This window comes from Callithrix jacchus, chromosome 4 (genome assembly GCF_049354715.1).
Source record: "Callithrix jacchus isolate 240 chromosome 4, calJac240_pri, whole genome shotgun sequence".
Taxonomy (NCBI): Eukaryota; Metazoa; Chordata; class Mammalia; order Primates; family Cebidae; genus Callithrix; species Callithrix jacchus.
The window spans coordinates 156,229,791-156,257,782 of record NC_133505.1 but is presented as its reverse complement, the minus strand read 5'-3'; the positions used below and the strand labels follow the sequence as shown (position 1 = coordinate 156,257,782).

Genomic DNA, 27,992 nt, shown 5'->3' with positions numbered 1-27,992 from the left:
GTGAACATTCGTGTGTTGGCATTTTTGTGGGCTTTGGGAGTGCCAGCCTCATGCCCAAGTTGTTATCTGCCTGTCTTGGCTGAGCTCCTCTGTGACGGAATCTCTGTAGCCTCCACCAACACCCTGCTGGGTGAAGTGGGGCATTACCCAAACAGGTGGGTTATTCTACCACTTGGCTTTGTTACAGCCCCGCAAAGGGCGGAGCCATAGGAAATGCTTCACTCACAGCTGTGAATATATGTGCTTCCCTTTTCAAAAGCTGAGTTACCTGCCGTCGGTGGGAATCCAGAAAAGCCATTCTCTGCAGCGCCAAATGTGTCGACAGAGCATCTGAGTTTCCCTTTTGGATTTGGTGCTGCAGGACCTAGGTTTGCAATGGTTCAACCCAGATGGTCCAGCCTCCGGGGTTGTCCCTGCACTTTTTATGGTGTGTACTGTGAGTTTTCTGTTTTTCTTTTCCAACTTTTCATCAGTAAGTCTCCCTGGCCTTGATGACATCAGCAGGCGATGGAGCCCTCTCTTCCTCCTGGGATTTAGGGACTGGCCCATGGGGTCTCTGTCACATTCTCACCCATGTCATGTATAGGCACCAGATAGGTAAACCTATGAAATCCTGCTCAATTTAAGATCTCTGGGAAGCTATGAAGATTTTTAAGACTCCAGTAGGTTCTGAGGGTCCTAGAAAGTCTAGGAGGGGTTGTGTGAGCGTCCTGGCCTCTGTATGATCTGAGTGAGAAACCTCTCTCTCTAGGCATCCATAGAAAGAAGGCTTTAAATGCTTAAATCTAAGACCTTCCCAGCCTTAAGGCTGTATGAGTTCTGTGATTCCAAATCAAACAGCAGAGTGGCTGTAGAGTAAAAAGACTATTTCAGGGGCTACAAGAAACATGTATGTTTTAGAAATTGCATGTTTTAGAAACTTGCATGTTTTAGAAATTGTTATAGTAAGATAGCGGTTCAGGGTTTTGTTCTTATGGGAGTCTCGGTTGCTGCTTGGAGTCAAACTGAAGCCACATCTTCTGTTTGCACATGACCATAATGTGTCCTGGGCACATCCTTTAATCCCCCCACCTCTGTCCCCCACCTCCCACGATGACAATCAGTTTAATTTTCTCATGCTCAATCTGTGCCGGTTACACATTGAAATCCTTACTCAGACTTACTACGAAGAATGTGTCAGAGCGTAAATATTCTCATACACTGGCTACCTCTGAAACACCCGAGTCAACCAGCACACATGTACCTATGCTCTGTATGTGTGCACATATGGACACACACACACAATGCGTCTACACACACACAAACATCCCCTTCCCCTGCCTCTGGATCCCAGTGGTCAGGAAAAAGAGACAAATTGTACAGCCACCACCCCATCATGGGACTTAATTTGTTCCTTTTAAAGGCAAGTTCTGGGGACAGTGGGGTGTGAGGTTCCACCCTCTCCTCTACCCCTTCCACAATGACATCTATTGAGTTCGTCCAATGGGAGTTTCAACAGAACTCATGTCCCTCAAGGTCTGCCATATCCTCAGTCATGAAAGGTTTAAGCGGATGCTCACCCTTCACAGGCAGTGGATGACTGAAACCCAAAGGGGTGTCTCGTTGTTATCCGTTGACCTCAAAATTCGATTAACCTCAGAAACACGGTTTCTGAAAATTCCCTTTCACTGAGGTTTTGTAGTATTGCAGACATTGCCATTTTCTGTTTTTGAAGGCAATACTGCTTCATGCACTGTCTGGCCTTGCAGTGATGGGGAGGGGCTAAAAGACTGAGTGGGACACCTGTTCTTTTCACCTTGAGTGGATGACAAGTGTGGCTTCTGTTGACGGGAGTGTTCTTCAGTGTGCCTGCTCCTGGCTCTGGCTCTGTCCCCTGGAAGTGTCCTTCTGGAAGTCCTAGAGGATGTCGTTTTTTATTTTCTCCAGTTTCTAGAGACTTCGTTCCTCAGCTCATGATCCCTTCTATCTTCAAAGCCAGCAATGGCCTGAAATGATATGCACAACCTGACATGTCTGCGTACATATATGTTTCTCTAGGGGAAGATTCATAGCTTTCAGTAGCTACTTAAAGGACCTGTAATCCCCTAAATATTAGAAACCACTGACATAGAATGAGAAATTACAGGTAATACTATGCTTTATTAAAGGCCAGGGATTTCTTTTCCCTCTGCCTTTTGGGAGGCACTAGGCCCTGTAAGCACAGAGAATGTTAGAGCAGGCCATCAGTCCTTGTATCTGATCCTCTCCGTTACACAGGAGGAGACTTGACAGGCTTGACTATGGTCAATACTGGCTTGAATCAAACCCTGACACCCACCTGTGTGCTTCCTGGCCATGCCACAATTGGTAGAAGTTTCTGTGGGCTTCTTTCCTCCGCGCTTCAGAATGTTTAGCCCAAGGCCATTGGTCATGCTTGGCTGAGTCCAGAAGGCCTGGCTGCTGCTCTCTGGAGGTTGACAGAGTGGGCCACTGGCCTGCTTTTTACAGAAATGGGTACTTTTAAGTGGGACTACTGGCATCATTCATTATCTGTTTTTTTCTCATTTTTTGTTTTTTTGAGATGGAGTCTCACTCTGTTGACCAGCCTGGAGTGCAGTGGTGCGATCTCAGCTCACTTCAACCTCCGCCTCCTGGGTTCAAGCGATTTTCCTGCCTCAGCCTCCCGAGTAGCTGGGACTATAGGCGTGTGCCACCACGTCCAGCTAATTTTTTGTATTTTTTAGCAGAGACGGGGTTTCATCGTGTTAGCCAGATGGTCTCCATCTCCTGACCTTGTGATCTGCCCACCTCAGCCTCCCAAAGTGCTGGGATTACAGGCGTGAGCCACCGCGCCTGGCCCCCAGCAACTTTTTAAAAAGAAGGCAGCTTTCATTGAAAGCATGTTCAAAATGGCATCATGGTGTGTGGGAAGAGCATGAATTCTCACCAGCAAGCAGTTGCAGCAGTTACTTGCCCAGGGCAGGCAGACTCGCAAGTGTCTGACCTGTTTTACATTCCATAGGCAAATCTAGAAAAGGCAGGATTTGAAATACAAGCTTAGGGGGAAACCACCTGATAATTTCACATCCTCTTACTGCCTCAGAGGAGGGTTTCATGTAAATGTGACTCATTTTGGAGTGCACAGGGCTTCTTGGTTTGGCTGTTGTTTACATTTTTACACTCTCAGGACACCCAGCAGGCTCCAGTTTGTGCTGGAGTAAGGGATCTCCAAGGAAGAGAGAGTTTAGGCTTGAAATCATGGCTCAGTTTTCATCATGACCCTCTCTGTGGGCTCCCAGAGGCCAGAAAGTGAAGGGTGGTGGCTTATGACAGGGCTGGGGATCCGACCTGCTTCTGAGACCCTGAATCTGTTCTGTCCAACATTAGCCTTGGGTTCCTGCTTGTCTGAACCCATTTCTTGTAAGTTGAAAGCTCCCAGAGCAGCCTCTGCTCACCTTCTCTTCTCCCTGCCTTGAGCTGGGGAGAGATCTCCCAGTGAGAAGGGTCAGAGTGTTTGCAATTGAACTCCCAATAAGAAACAGCAGTTTCCCTTCACACCTCAGACCCCTAAGGAATCCTTGCTTCTCTCTTTCTTCCCGCCCACAGTCACAACCTTCCTCGCATGTGACTGCTTTGGGAGCCCCCAGCCTCTGCAGGGACTCCTTGGCAACAGTCAAAGATGCAGTGGTGTACAATTGGATTGTCTAGTTACTGTAACTGGCTGGCACTCTGACTGCAGCTACTCCAGGCACAATTGTCAGGCAGGCAAAATTTGCCTTGGGTGCCAACCCACTTCCTCTTTGTACCTTCCATTACTCAAAACTCCCAGCTCCTGTCTCCTTTTCCCAGGGCCTGGCTCTCAGCTTGCTGCCTGATGAGCTGGTTCACAGTATTAGTTAGTAAGGGCATGAGGGGCCTTTTTTTTTCTTTTTGAGATGGAGTCTTGCTCTTGTTGCCCAGGCTGGAGTGCGATGGTGTGATCCTGGCTCACTGCAACCTCTGTCTCCTGGGTTCAAGTGATTCTTCTGCCTCAGCCTCCCAAGTAGCTGGGATTACAGGTGCCCACCACAACACTGAGCTAATTTTTTTTTTTTTTTTTTTGTATTTTTGGTAGAGGCAGCGTTTCCCCATGTTGACCAGGGAGGTCTTGAACTCCTGACCTCAGGTGATCTGCCCAACTTGGCCTCCCAAAGTGCTGGGATTACAGGTATGAGCCACCACGTTCCCCCATGCGGGACCTTTTCTAAGCATGAGCATTTAAACTATGGGTTACTATTACTCCAAAGGAGCTGCCATCTGGGTCCTGGGGTGTAGACAGAGTTGTGGGGAAGCAGTGGTCTTCAGGAGACTGGGAGGAAGAGTTTGCAGCCCAAGGGTTAGGCTTTCAGGGCTGCCCGTAGATCAGAGAGTTGGGCACATTGCTTTGTTTCAGTTTCGTCAGGGTAAAGTGGGGACAGGGTCACTTCCTCAAGGGCTTCTTGTAATGATTAAATGAGGCAAAATGTGCAAAGTGCCCTGGCAAACAGAACTCTCTACAGAGCTTAAAAGTGAGCTCCAAGGCCAAGTGCAGCAGCTCATGCCTGTAATCTCAGCACTTTGGGAGGCTGATGTGAGAGGATCACCTGAAGCCAGGAGTTCAAGATCAGCCCAGGCAACATAGCCAGACCTCATCTTTACAACAAATTTTTAAAATTAACCAGGTGTGGCAGTCCTAGTGACTCAGGAGGCTGAGGTGGAAGGATTGCTTGAGCCTGAGAGGTTGAGGCTACAGTGAGACATAATTGCACCACTGCACTCCAGCCTGGGTAGCAGAATGAGACTCTATTTCTTAAAGAAAAAAAAAAGAGCTCCAAGAAGCAAGGGTGATGTCTATTCTTAGCGTGCAGTGCAGATCCTTGTAGTAGATATTCGGGAATCGCACTGAGCCTGTGAAGGAACACACAGATGAGCCTTTGGTGAGTGCGCTTCTGTCTGTGTGCTGGGGAGTGGGCTCCCAGGGCGACTGAGAGCTCTGCCAGTGTCCAGGTTCACTCTCTGTCTCTCACTACTGAACACTGCCTCCCGCATCCACCAAAGGTGTCAGAGATGGCTTGTGAATGGATAAATGCAAATATGTAAGGAGATCCCTAATAGAGAGCAGCAATTAGGAAACAACTTTCAATCATTGTGGCAGTGCTATTTTCCCTTGAGAATTAACTGAGGGTGGGCTTGACTACAGTGAAGAGATGCGTGAGTCTCGGAGGTGGCGTCGGGGAGGCTGTCATCAATTGTTCACTTTACTGCTTTGGGGCCACAGGAAATGGACCTCATTTTCTAAGATGGGCATGATCTCTTCCCCGCCTTTGTAGGTAGGGGAGGGTACATCTTACATTTCTCATTGTACGTCCTCCGTTTCTTCTGTCTCCTGGGAGACTCAGGCTTCATGGTTCCTCTCTGCCCCCTCCCTCAGATGGCCTCTGGGGGCTTGGAGACCTGGTATTGGCTGGAAAAGGCATCTCAGGTCCTCTCTGGATTCTGCCGCACAATGGCTGGGCTGGCCTGGCCTCCGGACAGGGAACGTGGAAGTAGCCTTCTGGGAGCCACGCTGGACTAAAATGTTCTCTGTTCACTGGCTCCAGCTCGTTCATCCCCAGATAGTCCACCAGGCCTGGGAGCACATGAGGGATGGGGTGTTTCTTCAGGCTCACTTCTCCAGCCATGTTCTCCAAGGCAGCCCTGCAAAAACCACATTTCTTTGAGGGGCTTGCAACCTGCCCAGGCTGTGCTGAAAAACAAAGGTTTAGCCTATGCTTTAGTCTCTTTTTCACAGGGTCTTGGTGTTCCTCCATCTCCCTGTCTCCTATGGCTGGGCTGGATGGAGCTGGAGTGGGGATGCCGGGTGAGGACCTCCTCCTCCTTCCATCTCCCCTCTTTTTCAGCTTCTGCTGGGCTGGAAGGGACCAGCGATCTGGTTCTTCTTCCTTTTTTTTTTTTTTTAAAGATGGGGTTTCACCATGTTGGTCAGGCTGGTCTTGAACTCCCGACCTCAGGTGATTTGCCCACCTTGGCCTCCAAAGTGATTGGATTACAGGCGTGAGCCACCATGCCAGGCTTTTTTTTTTTTTAAGACTGAGTCTTGCTCTGTCACCTAGGCTGGAATGCAGTGGCACAATCTCAGCTCACTGCAACCTCTGCCTCCGGGTTCAAGTGATTCTCCTGCCTCAGCCTCTTGAGTAGCTGGGACTATAGGTGCATGACACCACACCCCACTAATTTTTTTTTTAAAGACAGTTTCACCTTGTTAGCCAGGATTGTCTTGATCTCCTGACCTCGAGATCCGCCTGCTTCGGCCTCCCAAAGTGCTGGGATTACAGGCACGAGCCACCATGCCCACCCTTCCTCTTCCTTTTTACCACAGACATCCCCATTGATATTTTCTTCTCACTGTACAAGCCTCAGAGCTCAGCCTCAACAGCGAAAGGGATATTTGTTTTCTTCCTGTCTGTTTTTTCTTGAGACAGAGTCTCTCTCTGTTGCCTAGGCTGGAGTGCAGCGGCTCGATCTCTGTTCACTGCAACCTCCGTCTCCCGGGTTCAAGCAATTCTCCTGCCTCAGCCTCCTGAGTAGCTGGGCTTACAGGCTTGTGCCACCATGCCCAGCTAAAATTTTTGTATTTTTCTACCAAAATTTTTGTATTTTTAGTAGAGACGGGGTTTCGAACTCCTGACCTCAGGTGAACCACCTGTCTCGGCCTGGTGCTGGGATTACAGGCGTGAGCCACTGCACCCAATCCCAATCAAGATATTTATCTTCTTAAAACTGGAGGAAACCCCGCCTGGTTCCTCATATGTTACTGGAGCTAAAGGAATTTAGGAAGTTCTCTTGTATCTCCATAAAGCCTGACTTCCAGTAATCGTGATGAGCATTTCTAAAGACTTCCTTTTTCTTTTATAAACCTGTAACTGCCCTAATCTGCCCTGAGAAAATAGCAGGAAAGGTCGCACACAAAAGAGAGCAGTCATGCAAATTCAAAGCATCATCCTTGTCTGCTCCTGGGCTGGCTGCCAGCCTTCTCTGGAGAGGGCATGAGTGGCATGGCGGCCCTGGGCTCTTTGAGAACTCATCCCTGCTCTCCTCCCTCCTGGCTCAGCTCTCCACCTGTTGCCGGAGCTCATTCCTCGTGCTCCAGCCACACACCTGTCTCTGGTCCCTAGATCATGTCAGTCATGCCTGTGTTTGGATCTTTCCGGTCAACTCTCCCCTTTGCCCGGGCTACTCCTCCAACTGCTTCTCAGCTGAGTTTCTTCTCAGCCATTCATTTATTTAACAGCTTTTAAATTCAGTCATTACACTTATTAGGCACAATGCCGAGCACTGAGAATTCCTTGGTGAGCAAGAGGATCTCATGGTTTAGAGAAGGGAGACCCAGGTGACCCCCTGGATGGGTGCGAACGTTCCCCAGTGCCAGGAAGGAGCGGGAGGGTGCAGTGGGAGCTCATGAGAGGGATCTGATGGAGTCTAGGGGGTCGCGGATGCTTTTCTGAGGAAGCGAGGATGACACTGGGATCTGAAGGCCGAAGAGGAGGGGAATGATCTAATTTGAGGCCAGGCTCTGTCTCATCCATGGACAAGTCAAATTGATTTTGCCTTCTCAATATCTCCAATCTATCCACTGTCTCTCTCCAGCAAAACCCCACTGACCCCATTGACTGAGTCTGAAGGAGTCTTCAGGTTTCACCAGTCACTCAGAGCAGAGTTCGGCGGCCCTTTCCCTCGGCTTTCCTGAGGCGCACCCCCTGGTTTTCTTCCTGCTTCTCAGATCCGTGCCCTCTGAGTCCCCTGTGATATAGCCCTCTTCTACCTAGAACCAGCTGCAAGGTCGCAGAGTTCCTCCAGGTTCAGCCCAGGCTGCTCACTTTCTCTCCAGGCGAGCCCGAAATTCTGTCCATGCTGTGACTTCAGCTATTGTTTATGCAGAGATGACCTACAGCTTTAATCACTCAGAACTATCCTCTGAACCCTAGCTGTTAACATTTCCTCTAAGTGGAAATGTTAACTGCTTAATATGTGTCTAAAATAAAACTCATGATCTTTCCCTCTAGCCCTGTTCCCTTCCAGAATTCCTGGTGTCAGAATAGTCCGCCATCCTCTTACATAAGCCAGAGATCTGGAGTCATCTTTGATGCCTTCTTCTCTATCACTCCCACATACAATCAGTCATTGAGTTCTGGAGATCTGACCTTCTAAATATCTCTCAAGGTCACCTACTCTTCTCCTTCATCCACCACCACCAGCTTAGTCCAAGTTACCATCAATTTTTGCTTTCTTTTTTGAGACCAAGTCTCACTTTGTTGCCCAAGCTAGAGTGCAATGACACAATCTCGGCTCACTACAATCTCTGCCTCCTGGGTTTAAGTGATTCTCCTGCTTCAGCCTCCTGAGTAGCTGGGATTACAGGTACCTGCCACCATGCCTGGCTAATTTTTGTATTTTTAGTAGAGATGGGTTTCACTACGTTGGTCAGACTTGTCTAACTCCTGACCTTGTGATCTGTCCACCTCAGCCTCCCAAAGAGCTGGGATTACAGGTGTGAGCCACAGTGCCCAGACATTTTTTGCTTCCATAACAGCAGATTTTGAACTGGTACCTTACGTCTGCTTTTGCTTTCTTCCAATTTACTGTCCTCTGTGCTGCCAGATTGGGCTTTTTGAATCATACATCAATCACATCACATCACATCATCACATCACATCACATCACATCACATCACATCACATCACATCATCACATCACATCACATCGCATCTCACATGACATCACATGACATCACATACATCATCACATCACATCACATCTCACATGACATCACATCACATCATCAAATCACATCGCATCACATCATCACATCACATCACATCATCAAATCACATCGCATCACATCATCACATCACATCACATCACATCATCACATCACATCACATATCATCACATCACATCACACCATCACATCAGGTAATCACATCACATCACATCACATCATCACATCACATCACGTCACGTCATGTCATGTCATCATATCACATCACATGACATGACATCACATCATCACATCACGTCATCACATCACATCGCATCACATGACATGACATGACATCACATCATCACATCACATCTCACATGACATCACATGACATCATCACATCACATGACATCACATTATCACATCACATCATCACATGACATCACATCATCACCTCACATCACATCACATGACCTCACATGACATCACGTCATCGCATCACATCATCACATCACATCACATTACATCACGTCATCACATAATCACGTCACATCACAGCTACTTCCAATCTTAAAATCCTTCCATGTCTCTTAATTCCTCTTAAGTGGAAGAAGGGAATCCTCCATGATGTCTGCAAGGCCCTGCCTGATCTCGCATCACTCTCTCCTTATTGCCTTCAGTGATGTCTTCCGTAGAATCTGAGGGGTATTCGCCTTCTTCCTTGGGCTTGGGAAACGCAATAACACATTTACAAGCATCTCTCAGGATGAGAATAATTCTGTAGGTGGCTACTTCTAATGGTCTTATGTTGATCTTTCTTAGCTTCAGTTAAAGAGAAGGCCTTGTCTGTTAGTCCTCAGAATGTGTTTTCCTTGGAGATTGTATTAGAATTCTCTGGAGGGAAGAACTAATAGGATAGATGTATATATGAAGGGAGTTTTTTTTTTTATTGCATTTTAGGTTTGGGGGTACATGTGCAGAACATGCAAGATAGTTGCATAGGTACACACGTGGCAGTGTGATTTGCTGTCTTCCTCCCCTTCACCCACATCTGGCATTTCTCCCTATGCTATCCCTCCCCAGCTCCCCCACCACTGTCCCTCCTCTATTCCCCCAATAGACCCCAGTGTGTGTAGTGCTCCCCTCCCTGTGTCCATGTGTTCTCATTGTTCATCACCCGCCATTGAGTGAGAATATGTGGTATTTCATTTTCTGTTCTTGTGTCAGTTTGCTGAGAATGATGTTCTCCAGATTCATCCCTATCCCTACAAAGGACACGAACTCATCGTTTTTGATTGCTGCATAATATTCCATGGTGTATATGTGCCACATTTTCCCAGTCCAGTCTATCATTGATGGGCATTTGGGTTGGTTCCAGGTCTTTGCTGTTGTAAACAGTGCTGCAATGAACATTTGTGTGCATGTGTCCTTATAGCAGAATGATTTACCGTCCTTTGGATATATACCCAGGAATGGGATTGCTGAGTCAAATGGAATTTCTATTTCTAGGTCCTTGAGGAATCGCCACACTGTTTCCACAATGGCTGAACTAATTTACACTCCCACGAGCAGTGTATAAGTGTCCCTATTTCTCCACATCCTCTCCAGCATCTGTTGTCTCCAGATTTTTTAATGATCACCATTCTAACTGGCGTGAGATGGTATCTCAATGTAGTTTTGATTTGCATCTCTCTGATGACCAGTGATGATGAGCATTTTTTCATATGTTTGTTGGCCTCATATATGTCTTCTTTTGTAAAGTGTCTGTTCATATTCTTTGCCCATTTTTGAATGGGTTTGTTTGCTTTTTCCTGTAAATCTGTTTGAGTTCTTTGTAAATTCTGGATATCAGCCCTTTGTCAGATGGGTAAACTGCAAAAATTTTTTCCCATTCTGTTGGTTGCCGATTCACTCTAGTGACTGTTTTTTTGCCGTGCAGAAGCTGTGGAGTTTGATTAGGTCCCATTTGTCTAGTTTGGCTTTTGTTGCCAATGCTTTTAGTGTTTTGTTCATGAAGTCCTTGCCTACTCCTATGTCCTGAATGGTTTTGCCGAGATTTTCTTCTAGGGTTTTTATGGTGCCAGGTCTTATGTTTAAGTCTTTAATCCATCTGGAGTTAATTTTAGTGTAAGGTGTCAGGAAGGGGTCCAGTTTCTGCTTTCTGCACATGGCTAGCCAGTTTTCCTAACACCATTTATTAAACAGGGAATCCTTTCCCCATTGCTTGTTTTTGTCAGGTTTATCAAAGATCGTATGGTTGTAGATATGTTGTGTTGCCTCCAATGCCTCTGTTCTGTTCCATTGGTCTATATCTCTGTTTGGGTACCAGTACCATGCTGTTTTGATTACTGTAGCCTTGTAGTATAGTTTGAAGTCCGGTAGTGTGATGCCTCCCGCTGTGTTCTTTTTGCTTAGAATTGACTTGGCTATGTGGGCTCTCTTTTGGTTCCATATGAAGTTCATGGTGGTTTTTTCCAGTTCTGTGAAGAAAGTCAATGGTAGCTTGATGGGGATAGCGTTGATTCTGTAAATTACTTTGGGCAGTATAGCCATTTTCACTATATTGATTCTTCCTAACCATGAGCATGGAATGTTTCTCCATCTGTTTGTTTCCTCTCTTATTTCGTTGAGCAGTGGTTTGTAGTTCTCCTTGAAGAGGTCCCTTATGTTCCTTGTGAGTTGTATTCCTAGGTATTTTATTCTCTTTGTAGCAATTGTGAATGGCAGTTCGTTCTTGATTTGGCTCTCTTTAAGTCTGTTATTGGTGTAGAGGAATGCTTGTGATTTTTGAACATTGATTTTATATTCTGAGACTTTGCGGAAGTTGCTTATCAGTTTCAGGAGTTTTTGGGCTAAGACGATGGGGTCTTCTAGATATACTATCATGTCGTCTGCAAATAGAGACAATTTGGCTTCCTCCTTTCCTATTTGCATACGCTTTATTTTTCTTGCCTGATTCCTCTGGCTAGAACTTCCAGTACTATACTGAATAGGAGTGGTGAGAGAGGGCATCCTTGTCCAGTGCCAGATTTCAAAGGGAATGCATCTAGTTTTTGCCCATTCAGTATGATATTGGCATTGGTTTGTCATAAATAGCTTTTACTATTTTGAGATACGTTCCATCAATACTGAGTTTATTGAGGGTTTTTAGCATAAAGGGCTGTTGAATTTTGTCAAAGACCTTCTCTGCGTCAATTGAGATAATCATGTGGTTTTTGTTTTTGGTTCTGTTTATGTGGTGAATTACATTTATAGACTTTCGTATGTTGAACCAGCCTTGCATCCCCGGGATGAATCCTACTTGATCATGATGGATAAGCTTTTTGTTGCAATCAGCTTGCCAGTATTTTATTGAAGATTTTTGCATCTATGTTCATCATGGATATTGGCCTGAAGTTTTCTTTTCTTGTTGAGTCTCTGCCGGGTTTTGGTATCAGGATGATGTTGGTCTCATAAAATGATTTGGGAAGGATTCCCTCTTTTTGGATTATTTGGAATAGTTTCAGAAGGAGTGGTACCAGCTCCTCTTTGTGTGTCTGGTAGAATTCAGCTGTGAACCCATCTGGACCTGGGCTTTTTTTGTGTGTGGTAGGCTCTTCATTGCTGCCTCAACTTTAGACCTTGTTATTGGTCTATTCATAGTTTCGACTTCCTCCTGGTTTAGGCTTGGGAGGACACAAGTGTCCAGGAATTTATCCATTTCTTCCTGGTTTAGTAGTTTATGTGCATAGAGTTGTTTGTAATATTCTCTGATGATGGTTTAAATTTCTGTGGAATCTGTGGTGATTTCCCCTTTATCATTTTTAATTGCATCTATTTGGTAGTTCTCTCTTTTCTTTTTTATCAGTCTGGCTAGTGTTCTGTCTATTTTCAAAAAACCAGCTCTTGGATTTATTGATTTATTGAAGGGTTTTTCGTGTCTCTATCTCCTTCAGTTCTGCTCTGATCTTAGTTATTTCTTGTCTTCTGCTAGGTTTTGAGTTTTTTTGATCTTGCTCCTCCAGCTCTTTTAATTTTGATGATAGGGTGTCAATTTTGGATCTCTCCACTCTTCTCATGTGGGCACTTATTGCTATATATTTTCCCTAGAGACTGCTTTAAATGTGTCCCAGAGATTCTGGTATGTTGTGTCTTCATTCTCGTTGGTTTCGAAAAACTTCTTTATTTCTGCCTTCATTTCATTGTTTATCCAGTCAACATTCAAGAGCCAGGTGTTCAGTTTCCATGAAGCTGTGCGGTTCTAAGTTAGTTTCTGAATTCTGAGTTCTAACTTGATTGCACTATGGTCTGAGAGACTGTTTGTTATGATTTCAGTTGTTTTGCATTTGCTGAGGAGTGATTTACTTCCAATTACGTGGTCAATTTTAGAGTAGGTGTGATGTGGTGCTGAGAAGAATGTATATTCTGTGGCTTTGGGGTGGAGAGTTCTGTAAATGTCTATCAGGTTTGCTTGTTCCAGGTCTGAGTTCAAGTCCTGGATATCCTTGTTAATTTTCTGTCTGGTTGATCTGTCTAATATTGACAGTGGAGTGTTAAAGTCTCCCACTATTATTGTGTGGGAGTCTAAGTCTCCTTGTAAGTCATTAAGAACTTGCCTCATATATCTGGGTGCTCCTGTATTGGGTCCATATATATTTAGGATCGTTAGCTCTTCTTGTTGTATCTATCCTTTTACCATTATGTAATGTCCTTCTTTGTCTCTTCTGATCTTTGTTTCTTTAAAGTCTATTTTATCTGAGACGAGAATTGCAACTCCTGCTTTTTTTTGCTCTCCATTTGCTTGGTAAATCTTCCTCCATCCTGAAGGGAGTTTATTAAGGAGTATTGACTCACACGATCACAAGGTCCCATAATAGTTCATCTGCAAGCTGAGGGGCAAGGAAGCCCGTCCAAGTCCCAAAACCCAAAAGTAGGGAAGCCGACAGTGCAGCCTTCAGTCTGTCGCCGAAGGCCCAGGAGCCCCTGGCAAACCACTGGTGTAAGTCCAAGAGTCCAAAAGCTGAAGAGCTTGGAGTCTGATGTTCGAGGGCAGGAAGCATCCAGGATGGGAGAAAGATGGAGGCCAAGAGATTCAGCAAGTCTGCTCATTCTACTTCTTCTGCCTGCTTTATTCTAGCCATGCTGGCAGCTGATTAGATGGTGCCCACCCAGAATGAGGGTGGGTTGGCCTCTCCCAGTTCACTGATTCAGATGTTAATCTCCTTTGGCAACACCCTCACAGACCCAGGAATGATACTTTGCATCCTTCAATCCAACTCAATATTAGCCATCACAGAGCCCAAGACTCTACATACCTATCACAAGCTATGTGGTTGGTTCTTTTTGATGCATATTGTTTGTGAATGACCCAATGAACTATCTTTAAAATGTAGATTTTCATGTACGTGTATGTGTGTGTGTGTGTTTGTGTGTGTTTGTGTTTTGAGACAGAGTCTCCCTCTGTTGCCCAGGCTGGAGTGCTGTGGTGGAATCTCGGCTCTCTGCATCTTCCACCTCCCAGGTTCAAGTGATTCGCCTTCCCCAGCCTCCAGAGTAGCTGGGATTACAGGTGCATACCACCACACTTGGCTAATTTTTGTATTTTTCATAGAGATGGGGTTTTGCCATCTTGGCCAGGCTGGTTTCAAACTCCTGACCTCAAGTGATCCACCTGCCTCAGCCTCTCAAAGTGAGCCACCATGCCTGGCCAAAAATGTAGATTTTCTTGGTCCCCTCTTGATTATGAGACTATGATCCAGGAAATTCACAGGGGAATGACTCTTAGGAACACTTGCAGTGTTTACAGATTTCTTTGTTTTCCCATTGTAGCCATGGAAATAAAGAAACCTTCTCTTGCCGGGGAATCAAGCTGGCTGTGGACTGGTTCAGGGACAGAGGACACACCTACATCAAAGTTTTTGTTCCTTCCTGGAGGAAGGACCCACCAAGAGCTGACACCCCTATTAGAGGTATGCTGGAGCGGATGTGTGCTTGGGAGGCCCTAGGCACTCCTAACATCCACAGTCAAACCTCTACTCAATGATGTTTGTCTTCCTCGCTGTGCTATAAACTCCATGAAGCTCTGCTTATGAATGTTCAATGCCATTGCCCTAGCACCCAGCACCTAGTGTAACACCTGGTATTCAACAGGGAGTTCAAAATTAGGTGTTTGATAAGCAATTGTTGAGTAGATGAATGAATAAATTACTCTTTTAGTGTGAATAATTAAGTTCTCAAAATAATTGTGCCTGACAACTTTTAACACTTGAAGACAGATTGGATCTATATTCCACTCCTAATAGTTTACAGGATTTGAAAGAAGCATTTATTTGGTCAGGTAATATTTATTTACTGAATACCTCATCTAATCTCTTTACTTAAAAAGAAGAAGAAAACTGAGACCTAGGAAATTATTATTGTTATTTTTTCAGACGGAGTCTTGCTCTGTCATCCAGGCTGGAGTACAGTGATGGGATCTCGGCTCACTGCAACCTCCGCCTCCTGGGTTCAAGCGATTCTCCTGCCTCAGCCTCTCCAGTAGCTGGAACTACAGGCATGTGCCACCACACCCAGATAATTTTTGTATTTTTGGTAGAGATGGAGTTTCACCATGTTGGCCAAGATTGTCTCCATCTCTTGACCTCGTGATCCGCCCTCCTCAGCCTCCCAAAGTGATGGGATTACAGGCGTGAGCCACTGTGCCCAGCTTTTTCATTTTAAATTCTTAAATCAGTTAGGAATATTTTAAGCTACAAATATTAGAACACTGCAGTTTTATTTGTTTATTTATTTATTTTTGAGTCTCACTCAGTAGTCCAGGCTGGAGTACAGTGGTATTATTATGGCTCATTGCAGCCTTGCTTTCCCCTGGCTCAGGAGATCCTCTTACCTCAGCCTTCTCAGTAGCTGGGACTATAGGTGCACACCACCATACTTGGCTAGTGTTTTTTTTTTTTTTTTTTTTTTTTTTTTGACACAGAGTTTCACTCTTGTTGCCCAGGCTGGAGTGCAATGGCGAAATCTCGACTCACTGCAACCTCTGCCTCCCAGGTTCAAGCAATTTTCCTGCTTCAGCCTCCTGAGTAGCTGGGACTACAGGAGTGTGCCACCATGCCCAGATAATTTTTGTATTTTTAGTAGAGATGGGGTTTTACTATGTTGGACAAGCTGGTCGTGAACTCCTGACCTCAGGTGATCCACCCACCTCAGCCTCCCAAAGTGCTGGGGTTGCAGGCGTGAGCCACTGCACTTGGCCCTGGCTAGTTTTTGTATTATTTGTAGAGATGGGGTTTCGCCATGTTGCCCAGGCTGGTCTTTAACTTCTGGGCCTAAGCAATTCCTCTGCCTCGGCCTTCCAAAGTGCTAGGATTATAGGCATGAGCCACCACACATGGTCAGAGCACTGCGGTTTAAACAAACAACGTCTTGTTTGTTGTTTGGCTTCGTATACAGGTTGAGCATCCCTTATCTGAAATACTTGGGACCAGAAGTGTTTTGAATTTCTGAATATTTTTATTATGCTTACTGCTGAGCATTCCTAATCCAAAAATCCCAAATCTGAAATGCTCCCACGAGCATCTCCTTTGAACATCATGTTGGTCGGATTTTCGGATTAGGGATGCTCACCTGTGAGAAGAGATCAGATGCAAAGCTCTTTATTATTACGATCAAGTGTTTTGTACTCGACATAATTGTATGTGCTAGACTTTGACACAACTGGCAGCACAGTAGGGTGTTTCCACCAGTATTGCCTCAGACACGTGAGTCATGTGTCACACTACACGGTCAGGACAGCTACGATGAGAGGGATTTACAGTCTTCTGGGACCACTGTCATGCATGTGGTCTGAAACATAGTTATGCAGTGCATGACTGTATATCTGTGCAATGGCCGTGGGTTTCCTCTCCTAGCGTGAGAACTTCTCCCTGAGTGGCAGTGCAGGCCATTTGTGTTGACTGGCAGTTTTCACTTTGGCATACCCGGCATGGAGCAGGCAGGCGGCCTGGCACCTCTGCCCACCACTTATTCCAATGGCAGAATGGTTTCATTCTAGGAGGACAACAGCCCCAGGGGAGGTTTCCTCCTTCCAGGTTGTGTCTTCACTTTCTTTATAGTGATAGGGATGGGAAATGAGTGGCGGTTCATGCTACTCATTTCCCACCCCTATGGCTATAATCCGGAGCTGCTGCCCGGGAGTAGCTCACCTGTTGGTTAGTCATCCCGACTTGCCTGACTTCCACTCCATCTCCACCGCCTGGAGTGCTCCAAGGCTGCAGGGAAATGGCTCCCACCTCCACTCCAGCCTTCTGTGCATATTCTGGGCTGTGCTTCCCTCCACGCTGTGGAATCAATATGATCCTCTCTGCTTTCTGTCTTCCTAAAATATGTCAAAATCCTGCGTTTGCTGATGTCCCCAAACCTACTTTTAATGTGATTATAGATTCTGCCCCCCGCCTCACCTTTCATTACACTGGGACTATGAGAGGGAGGGAGTATAAATACTTGTGTGCAGTTCCCGTCATGAACTGGTTGCTCCAAATTATTCTTTATGGTGTGAATATGAAGAATGGTGAATTTCTTTTTTTTTTTTTTGATGGAGTCTCACTCTGTCACCAGGCTGGAGTGCAGTGGCATGATCTCAGCTCACTGCAACCTGTCACCAGGCTGGAGTGCAGTGGCATGATCTCAGCTCACTGCAACCTCTGCCTCCCAGGTTCAAGTGATTTTCCTGCCTCAGACTCCTGAGTAGCTGGGATTACAGGCATGTGCCACCATGCTTGGCTAATTTTTGTATTTTTAGTAGAGACAGGGTTTCACCATGTTGGTCAGGCTGGTTTTGAACCCCTGACCTAAGGTGATCCACCTGCCTCAGCCTCCCAAAGTGCTGGGATTACAGGCAGGAGCCACTGTGCCTGGCCCAAGATTGGTGAATTTCAATAGTAGTGTAATACTTAAATATAATATGGGAAAAAGTAGATAAATTACTTTGGGGTAAGGAAGGAATTTTTAAATAAGCCACAAGTGCAAACTTACAAGAAAAGATGAATAATTTTGACTATACTAAATAAAAGCTTTTATCATTAACAGATACCAAAAAACAAAAAAGTGAAAAGACAAGCCTCAAACTGGGGTGAGGGTGTGGGGATGGGTTATGTATCACACATTACTGATGAGGGATACTGCCTAGATCTAGAGAGATCTTCTCCAAATCAATGAGACAAAAACAATGAATCAACAGAAAGATGAACTAAGGCCTGAATAAGCTATTTACAGAAAAGAAAACATACATGGCCACATAAACATACAAACATATAAGAAGATGCTCAATCTCATTAGCACCCAGAGAAATGCAAAATAAAACCACAGTAGGAGGCCATTTTGTACCCACTAGACTGGGAAAAATTCAAAAGCCTGAAAACGCCAAGTGTTGGCAAGGTTGTCTTATACGTTGTTTTGGGTATGTAACTTGGCATCACCACTTTGGAAAACAATTTGGCATTACCTTGTAAAGTGCCTTCCATACAGCTCAGCCATATTCACTCTTGGAGATACACCATGAAGAGGCCCTTGCCTTTTCTATGCCAGGGGCTTTCATGCAAGACTAATGTGATGAACATATGACATAACCAAACCTCACAAACACAGTGATGAGCGAAAAAGACAAGCCGCTTAAGCATATGTGCAGTATCGCTCCACTTGTGTAAAGTGGAACTATACTGAAAATGAACCTCAGCTGGGCATGGCGACTCATGCCTGTAATCCCAGCACTTTGGGAGGTTGAGATGGGTGGATGCTTGAGTCTAGAAGTTTGAGACCAGCTTGGGCAACATGGAGAAACCTCGGCTTTACAAAAAATACAAAAATTAGCTGAGCTTGGTGGTGCATGCCCGTAGTCCGAGCTACACGGGAGGCTAAGATAGACGATCACCTGAGCTTGGAAGGTAGAAGCTGCAGTGAGCCATGATTGTGCTACTGCACTCCAGCCCGGGCGACACAGTGAGATCTTGTCTCAAAAAAAAAAAAAAGAGGTCAGGCACGATGGCTCACGCCTGTAATCCCAGCATTTTGGGAGGCTGAGGAGGACGAATCACAAGGTCAGGAGTTTGAGACCAGCCTGGCCAAAATGGTAAAACCTTGTCTGTACCAAAAATACGAAAAAATTAGCTGGCGTAGTGGTGTTTGCCAGCAATCACAGCTACTCAGGAGGCTGAGGCAGAGGTTGCAGTCAGCCAAGATCAGGCCACTGCACTCCAGCCTGGGTGGCAGAGTAAGACACCGTCTTGGGGCGGGGCAGGGGGCAAGAAAGAAAATGATTCTCATAGTCTGTATTTTAAATAATAAAGGCAAGGACATTATAAACACAGAGTTCTAAAACTAGGGTTATCCTAAGAGCTTAAGGGAAATGGAGATGACTGCAGACTGAGGGGGCAGAGGGGACTTCCAAACATGGGCCACCTCCTCTTTCTCAAAGGAGGTGCTGCACGTGTGGCATCTTTATTTTTGTTATTTGTACTATAGATGCATTATGCACTTTTTTGTTTTTTTTTTTTTGAGATGGAGTTTCTCTTTTGTTGCCCAGGCTGGAGTGCAATGATGCCATCTTGGCTCACCACAACCTCCACCTCCTCGGTTCAAGCGATTCTCGTGCCTCAGCTTCCTGAGTAGCTGGGATTACAGGCATGCCCACCACGCATGGCTAATTTTGTATTTTTAGTACACGGTTTCTCCGTGTTGGTCAGGCTGGTCTGGAACTCCTGACCTCTGGTGATCTGCCTGTACTGGCCTCCCAAAGTGCTGGGATTATAGGGGTGAACCACCTTGCCTGGCCTCATGCACCTTTAAAAAAATCAGCAAACTTGGCAGGATGAGGTGGCTCACACCTATAATCCCAGCACTTTGGGAGGCTGAGGCCAGTGGATCATAAGGTCAGGAGATGGAGACCATCCTGGCTAGCATGGTGAAACCCCGTTTCTACTAAAAATACAAAAAATTAGCTGAGTATGGTGGTGTGAGCCTGTAGTCCCAGCTACTGGGGAGGCTGAGGTGGGAGAATTACTTGAACCCGGGAGGCAGAGGTTGCAGTGAGCCCGTGCCACTGCACTCCAGCCTGGGCCACAGAGCGAGACTCTGATTAAAAAAAAAAAAAAAAAAAAAAAAAAATCAGCAATCTATATCATATGGGAAAGGACTTACATTTGAAGGACCTGAGTAACTATTACATGTCAAAGAGATTTTTTTTTTTCTCCATGTCTCTAACGGCAAAATTAAGATCAAACAGCTGACCTTCCTGGAATGCAGATTTTAGCCTCTGATAAGAAAGGCCTTGTAATGTTTGTACCATGTAGTACATGTTTACCTCTTGACTAGTTTTTGCAAGAACTTTCACTAGAGCTCAGTCCACTCATAAACACTGCGAGACAGGAAGAGGAGGCATTGGTATCTTTGTTTTATGAGCATAAAACTGGACGGGCATTAAACCGGGGTGAAGTGCCTAGGAACTGGAGCCTGGCCAAGACTCCAGGCTGGATTCCTAGTCCTGGATGTTTTCTATGATATTCTTGAGTCCCTGTATCTGTCTGTGATGGGGTGCTCCATCCCCAGCGTGTCCCAGGCAGGTTCCTGTATGGTGGGAGAAGATGGACCCCTGGCTCCCAGCTAGGGGCCCACGCAGGACTTCCAGGCTCCCCATCATGCTGCAGGCATCTCCCAGTTAATATAGAAATGTCTTTTGCCAGGAGACCTATTTGCTTGCTGTGGTAGGGGCACTGTGGCATGGAACCCTCAAAAGGACAAGGACTGTGGCTGAAACCCTCCTTCTAAGTGACTCTCCCTTGTAAAGTGCCACTTTCTGGACTCATGTCATGACATAGGCAGGACAGAAGCCATCCACCCGCTTGATCTGGGGCTTCAGGCAAACTGAGTGAAAGAAGTGAACATTATGGCAGGAAAATCTGGTGTCTTTTTCTTCCTCCCCTCAAAATCTCCCTGGCCCTCATCTGACCGGCGGGGAAATGGGTGGGAAGGTGGGTGGCCTCGTGTTGGGGGTGGTTCTCAGGGGCGGTGCCCTCAGGCCCTCACCCTTTCCCCACCGACCGCTCGCAGAGCAGCACGTGTTGGCGGAGCTGGAGCGGCAGGCAGTGCTGGTGTACACGCCATCCCGCAAGGTGCACGGGAAGCGCCTGGTCTGCTACGACGACCGCTACATCGTGAAGGTGGCCTACGAGCAGGACGGCGTCATCGTCTCCAACGACAACTACCGGGACTTGCAGAGCGAGAACCCCGAGTGGAAATGGTTCATCGAGCAGAGGCTGCTCATGTTCTCCTTCGTCAATGACCGGTATGGCCCGCAGGGATCCTGACACTGAGGGCGGGGACGGGGCAGAGGTGACACTGCTTCCAGGCAGTAGGGCTTGGGGGTCACTCAACCCCACAGACAGAGCTGCCCCAGGCCTGCTTTCTCTGCAGGTGCCTTCCCCAGTAGGGGAGCTGCTTTGCCCTGACCTTAACTGTTCCCAGCGCCACACCTGACTCACCACAGAGATGCCCAAGTGGAGGCCGAGCACAGGAGCATGTGCTCAGGGCATCACTACCTTCAAAAAACAGAATGGCACGCTTCAGGATACTGAAATAGTCATTGTGGACAAAATCTGTTTTGCTTTTCACTTATTTCAGGTTTTTGTCTTTTTTGAAAAAAGTTTTAAATTACATATGGGAGTGGGCAATGGAATTTGTTTTTTTTTGAGACAGGGTCTTGCTCTGTTGCCCCAGTTGGAGTGAGGTGGCATAGTCATGGCTCACTGCAGCCTTGAACACCTGGGGTCAAGCGATCCTCCTGCCTCAGCCTCCCAAAGTGCTGAGATTTTAGGTGTGAGCCACTGAGCCCTGCCCAGAATCTTTTCTTTTGGGCTGTAAAGACCTTCACCTGCCTGGCCCTGACTGTCTCCATACCTCTGGGTTGAAACGTTCAAGAGAACCTGGCTGGTTAGGTTCCCTTGCATCAGTTCATCCCAGACCAACTGGCTATGGCTGGGGGCTGAGCAGGACACCAGGGCCACAGGCACAAACCGCTCAGCAGGGGGCAAGGGCCAACCCTGGCGAGGAGGGAGGGTCTGGAGACCAGAACAGTGCGTGATAGAGCACAGCCAGCGGAGCTGCTGCTCCCATTTCCACTTCTGTTCCAGGCAGCATTAGCCTGACCCTCATTCTGGGCCCTCTGACTGACTTTTCAGAACGTAGTTTGAGACAAACTTGGGGGCAGGAACTGTATGTCTTATGTGCGGTGCCCCCATCCTGCCTGGCCCACAGGCATGCAACAACTAGTTGTAGAGGAACTCCTGAGTGAATGGCTGTGGCCCGGGGAAGGGGGATAGGGAGAGGGGTCTGGGCTCAGGCTGCCTGCACACGGCCAAGCAGCTCCTGACTTCTGATCCAGGGACACAGTGTGATGTTTGAGAAGGAGCTGGGGCTTTGGAGCAGGCAGGTGAGGTTTCCATCTGAGATCAAGGGGGAACCACTCAACCTCTCTGAGCTGAATGTTCTTCACTTGGAAAAGGGATGAATAGTAATAGCACCTCTGAGATCACTGTGAGGACCAGAGAGACTTGTGCCCCAGGAGTGGTAGCAGCTGCTCTTGAGACCTGGTGCCCCAGGGGGTACTGTGGTCCCCACAGCCACCTGCTTGTGCAGCCATGGAGGTGGAGGGGCAGAGGCATGGCAGCAGCGCCTTGTGGGAGCCCCCATTGTCATTTCAGCTACAAAAGGCCAGTGGCTCTCACTGTCCAGCTGTGGCCTGGAGTCAACTGGCTGGTCTGGTAACTGTGGGCTCCAGAAATCCTCACTGTGCTCTCAGGGGCATGGCCATCTCTGTCCTGATGACAGCCTGGGGCGAGGGCCAAGTCCTTTTGATGCACTGGCCTCCGTTATGGGCCTGCCAGAAGGCAGGGCCTGCCGCCCACTTGTGAACGGGGGCGCCCCCCTGTGCCCTGGGCACGTCCACAGGGCCCTCTTGGCAGAGCTCCTACTCCTGAGAGAGCAGGAGAGGAAGTCTTTGGGAACTTTTAATAACCACAGTGGGCGGTTCCCCAGATTCTTGGTCAAGGCCCAACTCTGAGAAGCCAGTTGTGCAGCTGGGAGCTGAGCTGCAGAGGTGACACAGGGCTGGGGATCATCCAGCTCCCTGCAGAGTGAGCCTTCAGCATGACTCTGGACTTTTAGAAGGACAGCCACCCATAAAAGCATCTCCTCCCCGATTTATAATCCCAACCTCTCTGCAGAACCTTTGTATGACCTGGAAGTGTCTCTGGAAACAAAAGCATTCATATAAAAAGTGGACCTTACCCAGCGAGGGGTGTTTTCCTTCTGAGGAATTGGATTTTCCTTGTTGAGCCCGTGAGCGTGCATTCCCTTCCTCATTAGGGCTCCATGCCACGGAGGAGTGAAGGGCAGACCAGACCCTGTGCCCCCAGGGTTTGCAGAGGAGGAGGTTAAGTCAGTGAGGAGGCTGTATGTGCAGGCAGCACCTTCCTCACTGATCCAAACTCCCTGTTCCCACTGAACTTCTTCGCCTGGAGGTTCACAGCCCAGAGCTGTGTTTGGCACCGGGTGAAACCCAGGAGAAATGAGACCTAAGCCTCAAGGAGCCCATATAACTCTGAAACTTCTGGAACTGGGTTTTTTGTTTGTTTATTTAGAGATAGAGTTGTCCAGCGTGGATTCCTGGCCTCCCGGGATCCTCTCTCCTCCCTAGTAGCTGGGACTACAGGCACAGGACACCACGCCCAGCTTTTCTGGAACTGCTTGTTAACCTCATAGAGGTTTCTAACCTTTTGCTGAGGACAATGGGAAGCCAGAGGAGCCCTTAGAGCAATTACGCTTCCATTTTCCTGGGTAAAAATCACCTGGGAAGTTCTTCAAATGCAGATTCCTGAACAACTTGATTCCGATGAAGCAGGTCTTGGGTGAAGCTCTGAGGCTGTGTTTTTAATTTAATTAAATTAATTTATTTATGTATTTACTTTTTTGCCAGGATCTCACTCTGTCACCTAGGCTGGAGTGCAGTGGCATGAGCCATGACTCACTGCAGCCTCCATCTCCCAGGCTCAGCCATCCTCCCACCTCAGCCTCCCGAGTAGCTGGATCTAAAGACATTCACTATGACACCTGGCTGATTATCTTTTATTATTATGTTTTTAGACAGAGATTCATTCTTGTTGCCCAGGCTGGAGCTCAATGGCACGATAGTGGCTCACTGCAACCTCCACCTCCTGGGTTCAAACGATTCTCCGGCTTCAGCCTCCGGAGTAGCTGAGATTACAGGCGCCCATCACCACGCCCACTAATTTTTTGTATTTTTAGTAGAGACGGAGTTTCACCATGTTGGCCAGGCTGGTTTTGAACTCCTGACCTCAGGTGATCTGCCTGCCTCGGCCTCCCTAAGTGCTGGGATTACAGGCGTGAGCCACTGTGCCCTGCCTCTTTTTAAAAACTTTTTATAGAGACAAGGTTTCACTATGTTGCCCAGGCTGGTCTTGAACTCCTGAGCTCAAGGGGTCCTTCCCAAAGTGTTGGGACTACCCATGTGAATGAACCACTGCACTCAGCTGACTGCATTTTTAAGTTGCTAGGTGATTCTGACACTGCTGGCTTGAATCACAGCAGGAGAAACACCCGAAGAGGCCCAGAGCTGTGCTGTGTGCTCTGCATGGGGTTCAGTGTGAAGGGGAGATTTTGCTTGAAGATGCTGTGACATCCGTTGGGTGATGGTGGGCCCGGGCCGAATGCTTCCTGGTGCTCTCAGGGAGCTTGGGCCTGCTCCCTTTGTACAGGTGCTGGCACCAAATCCCAGGTGGTCTTGCAGTTGCCTCTGTGCTTATTTTCCAGGTTCATGCCTCCTGATGACCCCCTGGGCCGCCACGGACCCACCCTGAGCAACTTCCTGAGCAGGAAGCCGAAGCCCCCAGAGCCATCCTGGCAGCATTGTCCCTATGGTGAGTAATGCCCAGTGCTTCGCCAGCCCTGTTCAGGGCCCTGTGTGGGAGCAGTACAGAAGCACAGACAAAAGCACTTGCCTGAATTCTGCCCTCCAGCTGTGCCACCCTGGAGAGTTAACTTTCCCGACAGGGTTATTGTAGAACTGACATCCCGGCCGGTGATGGCACGGGGGCGAGGGTCTCTTGCCAGGGTCAGATACAGGGGTCTCACACATAGCAAAGTTGTGTCTGAGAAACGGGGAGTCTGGACTCACACCCAGCTCCAGGTCTCAGTCCCTTTACCTGGCCCCTGGCAGCTTCTGTCCTCACTCTGCCCGGCTCCCCACCCTTCCACCTATGGACTGTGGTCACTGCTGTCCATGGAGAGTTAAGCATTTATCCCAGCGTCCTGAGGACGCCAGTCTTCTAGCCAGCTCTTTCAGTGACGTGCTTCACCAAGTTATCTGATGTCTTCAAGTTCAGTAAGACTTGGTTGACATTCAGTCATTTCTTTTTATAATTAGGTGACCGTACATACATTCAGGCTGGCTCCTCCTGCCCACTTTCACTCTCAGAAGCCCTGGGTTTGGATGGTAACGCTTGATAATTTGTTCAGGACTCTGTTAGAACAGCGTGCAGGGAGAGGGCAAGGGTTAGCACAGGGAACATGGAGAACGCTGGGGACTGAGGTGGCACTGCATGCGCAGTCCTATGCCCTGAGCACCCACGCCCTACCGCCCTCTCCCTAAGCCTGGCCCTATCCACGGGGTCCCTGGGGAAGTGGAGGCTTAAAGTCTGAATCCAGAGATTTGGTCTTAGTCCCTGGTCAAAGGGACCTGGGATCGGCACTCCTCTGCGGACCCTGGGATTAGTGTGCCCAGCAGCCCGGAGTCCCGGGCGGCCTGGGGGCCTGCCTGGAGGAATCTCCACCGAGAGGCCGCGGGCCTGCACTCTCTAGATGCACCAGGCAGTGCCGCCCTTCTGCGCCCCCGGCCTCACGCCGCGCCCTCTCTGTCCCTGCCCCTTTCAGGCAAGAAATGCACCTACGGCATCAAGTGCAAGTTCTACCACCCGGAGAGGCCGCACCATGCGCAGCTGGCAGTGGCCGACGAGCTCCGCGCCAAGACTGGGGCCCGGCCTGACGCTGGCGCCGAGGAGCCGCGGCCTCCGAGCGCCCCGGGCGGCCCTGCAGGAGCCCGGGCGGTCCCCCGGGAGCCGATTGCTCACAGCCTCCCGCCAGCGCGGGGGTCCCTGGACCTCGCTGCCCTGCGGGGGAGCTTCTCTCGCCTGGCCTTCAGCGACGACCCGGGGACCCTGGGGCCGCCTGACCCGGGGACCCTGGGGCCGCCTCCCCCGGGCCCTGCCTGCAGCCTCGCGCCCCGACTGGGCGGGCCCGACTGGATGTCCGCGGGTGGCCTGGTGCCCCGGGTCTCGCCGTCTTCGCGGGCGGGCGGCGCTGCCACCTCCGAGCTGCCCAGCCTTGGGGCGCCGGGGCCAGGCCCGCCCAGCCTCCCTAGCCCGCAGAACCCGTTCTCCCTGGGCGACCTCCCGCCCCCGCCCGGCCTGCAGCTCCAGCCGCGGGGCGAACACCGCCCCAGGGATCTGCAGGGGGATCTGCTGCCCTGGCGCAGGCCGCCCGACGACCCATGGGCCCGTCCGCCCAGCTCCGACCGCTTCCCGGGGTGCTTGGCTTGGGCGGAGCCGGCCTGGGGCGATGGCGCCACTGGGGGACTCTCAGGGTACTCTGCCAAGGACGGCGAGGGGGATGCGCGCACCCAGGCTCGCCTCGCGCTCTACAGCGTCTTTCCGCGCGACCACGTGGACCGCGTGATGGCCGCGTTCCCCACGCTCTCCGACTTCGCCAGGCTCATCCTCCTCGTGCAGAGATCCCAAAGCACGCGGGCATCCCTGGGCAAGCCCTAAAGGACCACCTCGCTCTTGCAGGGAATGACCCGGCCTCACCTTGCATCTTGGACGGGTGGACCAGTGGTTGCCAGCCTTGACCTGAGTGGGCCCACCGTGGCGCCCCCGTTTCTTTAAAGATGGTCAGGGACGCCTGCTTCCTTCTCCTTAGCGGGGTTGGGTGGGGGCCTGGTGGCATTTGGTGATCCTCACTGAGGCTGGGGCCTGCTTCAGGGAGGTCCCCCTACTTCCGCAGAGGGAGTGATTTTCCACGTGCACGGAGACTGCAGCTCCAAGCTGCAGTGGAATCCACAAGTGGGTCACAAAATCAATTTAGTGGGTCACCCCCACAAATACAGCAGACTGGGACAGGTCAGAGCATACCCTGCACAATCAGGCCGAGTCTGAACTCTTGTTACCTAGCCTGTGTTCCTATCCCCTTGGCAGTCATGTAACTAACCTTAGTGTGGGTCGTGGTCAGAAGTTTGACAAAGACTGGTGAATGGTCTTGAATTTCATTACATCAGATAATGTTGGAAACAGCAGTCAGGTGGCCACCGGAGGTTTGCCATCTGGAAGTTTTCTTGTTAGCTATTGCTAACTCCACCGGCAAGGGGAGCCCAGACTTCAGGTGTGGGCTCTGCTGTGCTCCGAATTGCATGGCTGTATCTTGCTGGGGATGAGTGGTAGGATTGCTTTGTCCCAAGGCCACCTTCTGGGGCCTTCACTCCCCTTCACACACACACGTACACCACACCACACAAATACATGCACACACAAGTATGCAGTCTCACATATGTACACACGCACACACATCACTTAGCCACATCTTTTGGCTCAGGATTAAGTATTTCCTTTTTTTTTTTTTTTAGACATTCATCATGGCAGTTTCTAGAACAAGCCTTCAACTGTACTGAGTATCCACTGCCGCCACTTCCTCCTCCTGCTCCTCCTTCTTTTCAAAAGAAACAGAGCCTCAGCCTCGTGCGGTGGCTCACGTCTGTAATCCCAGCACTTTGGGAGGCCGAGGCAGGCAAATCACTTGAGGTCAGGAGTTCAAGACCAGCCTGGCCAACATGGTGAAACCCTGTCTCTACTAAAAATATAGAAAATTAGCCAGGCATGGTGGCATGTGCCTGTAGTCCCAGCTACTCAGGAGGCTGATGTGGGAGAATCTCTTGAACCCAGAATCTCTTGCAGTGAGTTGAGATTATCCTGCTGCACTCCAGCCAGGGCAACAGAGTGAGACAGCCAAAAAAAAGAGTCTCACTCTTGAGTACCGTTGTATGATCATAGCTCACTGCAGCCTCAAACTCCTGGACTCAAGCAATCCTCCTGCCTCAGCCTCCTGAGTAACTGGGACTGTAAGCATGAGAGCCACACTT

At 48.6% G+C, this 27,992-nt stretch overlaps 1 protein-coding gene across 1 annotated transcript in view; it reads left to right on the top strand.

Annotated features, from left to right (window-relative positions):
• Positions 1 to 27,552, top strand: part of ZC3H12D (zinc finger CCCH-type containing 12D) — a 38,411-nt gene extending 10,859 nt beyond the window's left edge. The window contains exons 3-6 of the mRNA XM_003732757.6: positions 14,567 to 14,706; positions 20,840 to 21,074; positions 24,617 to 24,723; positions 25,736 to 27,552. Of these exons, the coding sequence (XP_003732805.5) occupies positions 14,567 to 14,706; positions 20,840 to 21,074; positions 24,617 to 24,723; positions 25,736 to 26,628 (1,375 nt within the window). The 3' untranslated portion in view covers positions 26,629 to 27,552. The remainder of the gene's footprint in view (positions 1 to 14,566; positions 14,707 to 20,839; positions 21,075 to 24,616; positions 24,724 to 25,735) is intronic.
• The last annotated feature ends 440 nt before the right edge of the window (positions 27,553 to 27,992 follow it).